The sequence below is a fragment of the Eumetopias jubatus genome, unplaced genomic scaffold, assembly GCF_037043125.1.
Source record: "Eumetopias jubatus isolate StellerSeaLion01/CBP00866 unplaced genomic scaffold, mEumJub1_p1.0 scaffold_39, whole genome shotgun sequence".
In the NCBI taxonomy this organism is placed as follows: domain Eukaryota; kingdom Metazoa; phylum Chordata; class Mammalia; order Carnivora; family Otariidae; genus Eumetopias; species Eumetopias jubatus.
In genome coordinates, this window is record NW_028274845.1 from 247,776 (window position 1) to 257,001 (window position 9,226).

Below are 9,226 nucleotides of genomic sequence, written 5' to 3' on the forward strand. Positions count from 1 at the left end.
CCCAAGACGCTGAGATTAAGACCTGAGCTGAAGGCAGACGCTTAACTGACAGAGCCACGCAGGTGCCCTGGAATATGGATAAATTTTAAAATCATTGCACTGCACTGTATGATAGAAAGCAGATATAAAAGAGGATATATATATGTATTTCCAGTTATATGAAGTTGTTAAAACTGCAATGATCTCTAGTATCGTTGGTTCCCTGGGTGTGAGGCTGGAGGCAGTGATGGACCGCAAAGGGGCACAAGGGAAGTTGTGAGGTAGTGGAAATGCCCTGTATCTTGACTGTAACAGAAGTTTCATATGACCTCACTGATATGAGGAATTCTTAATCTCAGGAAAAAAACTGAGGGTTGCTGGAGTGGTGGGGGGTGGGAGGCATTGGATGGCTGGGTGATAGACATTGGGGAGGGTATGTGCTATGGTGAGCGCTGTGAATTGTACAAGACTGATGAATCACGGATCTATACTTCTGAAAAAATTAATGCAATATATGTTAAGAAAAAAAAAAGAAGATAGCAGGAGGGGAAGAATGAAGGGGAGTAAGTTGGAGGGGGAGACGAACCATTAGAGAGGATGGACTCTGAAAAACAAACTGAGGGTTCTAGAGGGGAGAGGGTGGGGGATGGGTTAGCCTGGTGAAGGGTATTAAAGAGGACACATTCTGCATGGAGCACTGGGTGTTATGCACAAACAGTGAATCATGGAACACTACATCAAAAACTAATGATGTAATGTATGGTGATTAACATAACAATAAAAAATTATTTTAAAAAAATAACTGTATGCTTTAAAGCCATGCAGTCTATTGTACCCAAATTATACCTTAAGTAAGTTGATTTCACAATCTATTGTACCTCTCTGCAGGGACAATTAGTAGTGAGAAAATGAAATTCAGTAAAACGCAATAGAGATTAGCATCCAAAATTATTAAATGCTTATGAATATATAAAAATGAAGCAGACCCAAGACCCCTAAAAACTACTGCTGTGAGAAATTGAAGAAGACTAGTAAACAGAGAAATAGGTAGCATGTTCATTGATTGCAAGACTCAGTTCTGTTAGGATAACAAAGTAACATTATTTTGGTAAATATTGCTGTAGATATTTGTGAAGAAAATGACAAACCAATTTTAAAATGTATATGAAGGGACGCCTGGGTGGCTTAGTCGGTTAAGCGTCTGCTTTCAGCTCACGTCATGATCCTGGCATCCATTCTTTAAAATGCAAAGGCCATCTACAGCCCAGAAATGATTATTTTCAATGTATGTATGTGACTAAACACTCATCCAAAATATGTCAAGAACTCTTATAAATCACAAAGAAAATGAGAAACAACCTAGTGTATTAATGAGCAGAAATATTTTAAAAAGCCCATCCCAAAAGAAGATATCCAAATGATTAATAAGCATATGAAAACCCAATAGGATATCTGCGAGATTGGTTTCTTTCTTTTTCTTTTCTTTTTTTTTTTAGTGGACCCCGACACAGGGCTCCGATTTGCAACCCTAAGATGAAGACCTGAACTGAGATCAAGAGTTGGATGGTGCCCCCAGAAATGGTTTCTAATGCACCCTCCTCTCTTCACTAGATATGTGGCCTTGGGGAGGTTTGTAATCTTCTTGAGTTCTTGTTTTTTTTTTTTTTTCTTTTCTCATCAGGAAAATGATAGCATCTTAATAATAAGATAGTTCATTGGATTCTTTACGATCACCCGGAAGTTTACATGAACTGTACTTTTTGCTAAGAATGTATTGACCTTGAATTCTCCTTTATACATCTTTAAAAGCACAGACAGACAATTGGCAAGGAATAGACAAGTTGTTCTAAAATTTCACCTTTTCTAGAGAGAAATCATATATATAATAGAAAATTGGAGAGGAACGAATTTGTATTGAACAACTTTCCCAATACCCTGAAGCATGTCTACTTTCCATTAAGACCGGAGATGAAAGTCTTGACTAGGTCCAACTCCTGCAGTCTTCTTGGTCTGGAGGGGTCTGAGAAAGTCCATTCTAGACCTAGAAAGATCTGGACTCCTGGACAAGTGTTCCTCAGAAAGATAATCAACTACTTACCTCTAAAAGCCCTGAGCAATTTGTGAAACTGTGGGTGAGGTTCAGACCAGCTCAACTCTATAAGCAGGACTCTCCCCTGAATCAAAGCTGGAATATTGATAGATATCATTTCCAAAATCTCTGGTATAGGTCATGGCATGCTCCATAGGAGAGAAAACAGGCACATGAATATCAATTGAGAGAAATATCAATCAACACACAGAGCCATTATTAAATAATGTCCACCCCCACTACAACCCAGGAAAGTTCTCATTCAAAAGCCATGTTTTAAGGAATATGTAGTTAGAAATCTTCACGATTTGGGGCTAGAAGCCAGTTTCTTTAATGGACAAGCAACTCCAAGAATAAATAGATAAGCTGGATTTCATCAAAATTACAAGCTTTTTGTTTCAGAGGACACTATCAAGGAAGTGAAAAGACAATGCATGGAATGGGAGAAATTTGCAAATTGTATATCTGATGGAGGTCTGCTATCTAGAATAAATTAAAAAAAAAACGATACAACTAAGCAGTAAAAGACAGCCAATTAAAAAAATGGGAAGAAGAGTTTGAGTCGACTCTCTCTAAAGGATAAGACCAATCTAACAACAAATACTTGAAAAGGTGCTCAATAACATTAGTCATTAGGAAAATACAAATCTAAAGCACAGTGTGATCCCTCTTCCCCCCACTAGTATGACTTAAAAAAAAAAAAAAGATAATGTATGCGTTGGGAAGATTGTAGAGAAATGGAATTCTTACACCTTCCTGGTGGGAATGTCAAATGGTGTAGTTGCTTTCCTTTGAAAAAGAGTTTGGTAGTTTCTGAAAAAGTTAAATATAGGGTTACATATGATCTAGCAATTCCACTCCTAGGTATATAGCTAAGAAAATTGAAAATATATGTGAACATAAGGGGAAAAGAAGACTACATAACACATAGATGCAGGAAGAAGAATACTGAGAGAGTTAGAATAGAAAACAGTTTCATAATCAATTGCATAAATTAACTTTGGTTTTTCCCCTGTGTTTTGGGGTGTGTGTGTGTGTGTGTGTGTGTGTGTTTTGCTGTAAAGAAAGTTTCCTTTACTACATATTGTAAATGGAGGAAGATCCAAATAAATTTAAAAGCTTGTCAAATACAAAGGAAACAAAGATAACGAAAGTGCTAGCATGCTTCTCTTGTGTTTTTAACGCACAGAGGAAAAAATAAAACACTAAAAGACACAGGGAAGAACATCATGACAGTCTAAGACATTGGAATCTATCCCTTATTATAAAAGCCTTAAGATCTGTTTGCCCTTAAAGGCAAGTGGGATGAGTTCATGACAGCCCTAAGAAAACCCGTTGGGAGGGGTGCCTGAGCAGTTCAGTTGGTTGAGCATCTGACTCTTGGTTTAGGCTAGGGTCATGATCTCACGGATGGTCAGATTGAGCGCCTTGTCCCACTCTCTCCCTCTACCCACCCCCCATTCTCTCTCTCAAATAAATGAAGATGAACAAAACAGTAAACTACTTGGGAAACTATTTCTGCCTTGGTGATTTATACACACACAAGAATGAACAATCAGAACTATGCTGAGATAATTTTTTAGAAAGAGATGGGAACTGTGGTATCAGCACAAGGGTAGACAGCAACTGAGAGTGGCCAGTGAGGGGTGGTTCCCATCAGTGGGGACCTTCGGGGGGACCGGGCAGTCTTGTGTATCAGCACGGCCTTGGCAACTGGAAGGCAGCAGCTCCCCAGGTTCCATGTCATCTCGGACGTTCCAACTCTGTTATTTCAAGTGCAGACCGTTACCTGGCATTCTGAGTGCTCCCTCTGTCATTCCGTTTGGAGTGTGAGCTAGGGGCAGTGCCTTCAGCTCTCAGCTGTGGCATCTTGAACCTTGGTTTTGTGGTTCCTGAATCTCAGGTGCTGTGGGGTGTTGTTCAAATTGTTCCCAACAGTAAGTAAAGACTTCCTGTATCCTCACCCCTCAGTCCTGATGAAACCTACTTGATTTCACTGGTTTTTAACCATCCTGTGTTTGGGTTTCTTCTCCTCAGTCCCCAGCTCTACCTCCTCGGCCACACGTCACCATGGCAGCACCTCTTGGCCCTCTGTCTGATCCAGGGGCAGAAATCAGCCTCCTGGAAATCAACCAGGAGCTTCAATCCCAGCTGGAAAAAAGCAAGCAGGACTTCCGAGACCTCAAGGAGAAATTCCTTATATCCGAATGTACTGCCTACTCCCTGGCCAAGCAGCTGCAGAAATACAGTAAGTCCTACAAGATCATGGCCACCAAAGACATGTCTGTCTGTATTCCTTCTGAGAAACTAAAAACCTCTCCAGATGCTGTCTTCTCTCTTCCAATGTCACATAAATTTCATTCTGACCACAATCCGGGAAATGTAGAAGTGGGTATTTTATCCTCAGTTTGCTGAGGATGGGAAAACTGAAGACAAAGAGGTTAACAGTGACATGTCAGGTGGGGTTAGAGTTAACATCCCAGTTCCTGCTTCCTGGTGCGGACACAGAAACGCCTGGTCCTCTCAGGATGGTCTCTGTGCTGTATCAGATCCTGCATGCCTGCAGGCCTAAGTGTCAGGGACTAAGGAACTCTCTCAGGTCCCGCTTCTCTGAGGTCCCATTGGTAAAGCACCAAGTTAGTTACACTGGGGAAACATCCTGATGGCACACCCGGGGGCGAGAGGGAGGGTAGCAGGTGACACTACCTGCTTTCAAGGAGATGGAAGTAGTAAGTGGAAAGTGGAAAGAAGGTCTCCTTTCCCCCTAAAACTGTGGTATCTGTGAGTGACGCCATCCACACAGTGACTTCCCTTGTGAGAGGGAACCGGTGCAGAGCCTCTGCTTCCTGAGTCCACGGAGGCCATTTGATACCCAGTGGCAAGGGTGAGGGTGTTTCAGGGAACATCACGGTCTCTCCCTGAGCTGGGGACCTTCAGACGTGCAGGATGGCCAGCAGGTCCAGGCCTGGGCCAGGAGACATGTGGCCTAGTGAGAAGGAGGGTGAGTGGGGGAGACCACAGCCCCGGGAACCAGCCAAGCCAGGGTGTGGGGCAGGCCTTCCCCCACAGTCAGCCTGAAATGGGGAGCTCAGCTGCCTGTTCATTAGGAGGGGCCTGCGCTGGCAGAAGGAGTCATGAGAACGGGGCACGTGCACAGCCGAGCGATAGGAAGGAATCCTGACAACTCTCAGCCCGCATTTTTGTCATTTTCTCACAATTTGCTTTCAATAGAACAAGGGGAGGTGTAATTAAAAACGAATGACGCAGAGAAAAAAAAAAACTGAGGCATGCTTTTTACGAAAGGGAAGAGATGATGAACTTTCAGGGAAGGACAAGCAGTTTTGTTTACAACTTTCCTGAAAATCATCACATAAGTGTGGGAAACCAGTTGTGAAGATGATGCAAACAGATATCACCTGAGGGCGTGGGGTGGCGGTAACACAGCACAGGGGAGAAAAGCATGGGTTGTAGGTCAGTCAGCCTGGGCTAAATCCATGGTGCCCAACGTCCTGTGCCTCAGTTTCCTCCTTGTTAACCTGTTAGTGTTGTGGGACCTACTTCTCTGAGTCAGAATGAATACTGAGTAATTTCTTGTAACGCTCTAAGAGCAGAACCTGGAACTGTGTAACTCTGTTCATCATTCTACTGCTTCTCATAACACAAACTGTATTAGGATTGGGCCATATTCCTCTCCGGTGCTTCTGGTTTTATGCATTGTGGTTTCCACAAGTGTAACCGGATGAATTTTTACCTTTGAGATACTTGCTCAGTATAGAAATCCCAGCTCAGGGGACCCATCAGTCCAGTAGCCCTGGGGGCCTTATGTCATGTCCCTGCTTAGTGTTTCACTTAGGAGTCTCCAAGGCTTGCTAGAGTGACCATGATCAGGGGAACCCAAATTCTGACTCTACCAAATACCAGTTCATCACCGTGTCCAGTTCCTCTCTGTGCCTTGGGGCTGTTCTTTCCTGGGCTCTGAAACAGGGAGTAATCGACTGCCCTGTAGTTGGGAGGCTGAAGAATGTGATGTGGAGCTCCCAGCGCAGAGCCAGGTGGCCGGGGTTCCAGTTGTCCTAGGATGGACCCTGCCTCGTCCCTTGAAGGCAGCGAGCACAGCAGCATGTCCAGCTTTCCCCTGAGGCAGGCGTCTCTGTTTCTCAGAGTGTGAAGAGTCCACCGACCTCATCGAATCCGTGCTGGGAGAGAAGGTGCAGTTTGAGAAGGGGAAGCAGGCAGACACGGTGGCTGAGAAGCTCAGGTAAGGAAGGCTCCATGTGGGAGGCTGCAGGGACGCTGTGGGCATCTTTGACTTGGGGCAGCAACAAGTCTGGGCCAGGAAAGGGCAGAAACGTCATGGCAGGCACGTGACCCAAATATTTCTAAAACAACTAAGACAACAGTGATTGGTAAATGATGGACTCCAATGACTCAAAGTCTCGCTCTCTCTCTGGAAAAAAATATCAAAGTCCCCAAGTTCAAGGGAACAATTCGTGGCTTTTAGCACATTCACAGTGTTGCGAGATCACCACCTCACTTACCTTTCACAGAGTCATGACCTGGCTGACCACAGCTTGAGCCTGCCATTCTCCTGAGCTCACCAGTTCACACCAGCTCTACTGGACATGCTTCTGCGTCTGGCGCTGTGTCCTTTCACTGCACGCCGCGCTGTGTGTAGTTTTCCAGGGAAACGGGTGTCCCCGAAGTTAGCAGCTGAAGGGACATCTCTCTGGCGTGTGCTTAGGAGAACCCCTGGCTCTGTTTACAGAAGGAAAAGGTGTAAGGGATGTGCAGGGTTCACGGCTCCTTTGGGGAAATTCTGCCAGAAATCATCACGAAAGATCTTATTGTCTGTTGTTCAACTCTTTGCATTTTAAAATTTTCTCTCTGCCCTGCCTTAGGCTATGTCATACCCTCATTAAAGACCAGGCTAAAGAGCTGACCCGTTTGTATCAGAAGTTACGGAAAGGGAAAGACGTTTCCCAACTGCTCAATAAGCTCCTCGAGGACCTCCTCACCCATGATGACCCTGAGCATTCCCAAGGGCAGGGCTTCCAAGAGCAACTGGCTGAGGGGCGCAGGCTGGCCAAGTGCCTTGCCCGAAAGCTCAGCCCAGGTAAGGCGGCCACCGGCCCTGATGCCCGGAGCTGCGCCAAGGCCCTGGGCTCACAAGAGACTCCCCGCCTGGCCTCACGCCGTGTGCAGCAGCCCTCCTGGATTCCCCATAGCAAGTGGGGCCATGAGAGAACCAGGAGTGGAAGGTGGTAACAGAGAGCAGAAATGCACAGTGTGGAGGTAATAGTGCTCCACGTGTCTGCTTCCTCCCTGAGGGAATGCAGCCTTTGGAGCGGGAGGCAGCCTCCACCAGTCTTTGAGCCAGAGAGCAAAATGTGACAGGAGGATGCTTGTTAGTGTGCAAGGATCCCTGCACTAAGTGGGAGGTTCCCAGAGTCAGCGTGGTCTGTATTAATTGTGGGTGAGAAAGTGAGTTTTACTTTCTCCATATCTGTCTCCTCATCTGGAAAGTATATCAAATAACCTGTTGATACTGTAGTGATCAGATAGGGAAAATTCATGAATGCATGTCAGGAAAAAATAATGCTCCTGACTGTGTGGAGTTGGATGAGGTCCTTGATGCAGTAGGACTTGGAGGTGGGAGTGCTGTTTAGACGGGACCGCTTTTCGTAGACGGATGTCCCCTTGATAACACTGAAGCCCACGTGGGGGCCCTTGAAGTCCCCGGTGGAGGGATGTGGGACAGGGTGGTTGTCCTGTCGTGAGGGCAAGGAGGCGGCTCTATGTGAGAGCTGTGAACCCACAGAGAGTCTGTGGCTATGGTGGGACCTGTGGCACTCTGCAAGACACGGTGCAGAAATGAAGCTGACAAGCATTCCCTGATATGGACAACAAGAGCCGGTAGAACGTGTTGCCCAGGTTCAGTGATGCTGATCCTCAGAATCAGAGACACACTGCCTGACGCATCAGAAATCCATGCCACAGCAGTTCTTAAAGACAGTGCCCTAAACTCAGTAGAATACCTAGTCATTCATAGACCCTTAGGTCTCCAGGGACATAGAAGCCGCTGTGTTTATAGTGGTGATGTGGGAAATAGCTGATGGGACATTTCTGAATTTATTTGCAGAAAATTATGAGGATGAGGAGGATGAAGAAGAACAAGGAACCCTCACTCCCAGGTGACAATGAAAATTCTGGAACCAATAATGTGTGGGTCAAAATGGACAGGGTCTCAGAAAGTAAAGTAAGTGAGGTCAAGAGAGTGACAGATGTCAGATGCAAGGTTAAGCAAAACTGCAGATGGTCCCCAAAGGATGGCCGTTTTGGCTTGGTTGCCTGTTGTCTCTGTGGTGTTGTAAGACCGAGATGAATTCACCAGCCTTAGGATTCCCCGTGGGGACAAAAATACCCATTCTTTCCTGTAAATGGACACCGGGAGGAGATGCATATCTACTTCCTACACAGTTCTCTAAGGTCCTTGGTAGGAAGGTAACTCACCAAGGAATTGGTAAACAGACAACTAGCAAAATTAAAACCAAGAGAAGTACCTAACCAAACTCCAAAAACTTGGGGTGTCATGTGACACTATTAATGACAAAGTGCCTAGAAGGCACACATTTCTGCAGTCTGCAGGTACTCCAGAGCTGTAAGTAATTGACCAATCTATGTAAAAATCATCCTGACTCAGGCCCGTGGTGGTTGCCCCTGGTCTGGTCTCCACTGTGCTTCTTGTTGTGACCGCATCCTGCTGGGAGGGTGGAGTCTCATTCCTAGTCAGTGCTTCTGTGGCCAGTGCTCTGAGGATCAGCTCCTGCTCTCCCAGCCCCGGGCAGCCACACTCTGCCTCTTATAGGTTGGTGTGCTTGTTCCCTCTCCAGCCGGTGCCCTGTGCCTCTTGTGACCACTCCATATAACTCCCATCCAACCAGCTAGGAAGCCACAGTGTCTGATCCTCCTGGTTTGATCTCTTGTCATTCCTGTCCTACCCGGCACAGCATGGAGCAGCAGCAAGTTGAAAAGAAGGAAGCCCTACAGGACACAGTGGATGAGTTTGTTTTGACTCCTTCAACTCTGCAAGAAGAGTGTGACAACGACCAGTCCTACAGTGCTGGCGAATTCCCATTAGATGAACAGGAATTCGGCTCT

The 9,226-nt window shown here is 45.7% G+C and overlaps 1 protein-coding gene across 1 annotated transcript; it reads left to right on the forward strand.

Annotated features, from left to right (window-relative positions):
* The first annotated feature begins 4,138 nt into the window (after window positions 1–4,138).
* Window positions 4,139–8,263, forward strand: LOC148161890 (putative NBPF family member NBPF5). The gene is made up of 4 exons (XM_088020507.1): window positions 4,139–4,316; window positions 6,230–6,326; window positions 6,967–7,181; window positions 8,208–8,263. Exons 1-4 carry the CDS (start codon window positions 4,139–4,141, stop codon window positions 8,261–8,263), a joined length of 546 nt encoding a protein of 181 aa, XP_087876633.1.
* The last annotated feature ends 963 nt before the right edge of the window (window positions 8,264–9,226 follow it).

Excerpts from the sequence above, each read along its gene's own strand:
- LOC148161890 (XM_088020507.1), top strand. The coding sequence starts at position 4,139 with ATGGCAGCACCTCTTGGCCCTCTGTCTGATCCAGGGGCAGAAATCAGC. Across the intron at positions 4,317-6,229 it reads CAAGCAGCTGCAGAAATACA|AGTGTGAAGAGTCCACCGAC; the intron begins GTAAGTCCTACA and ends TCTGTTTCTCAG. Across the intron at positions 7,182-8,207 it reads TGCCCGAAAGCTCAGCCCAG|AAAATTATGAGGATGAGGAG; the intron begins GTAAGGCGGCCA and ends ATTTATTTGCAG.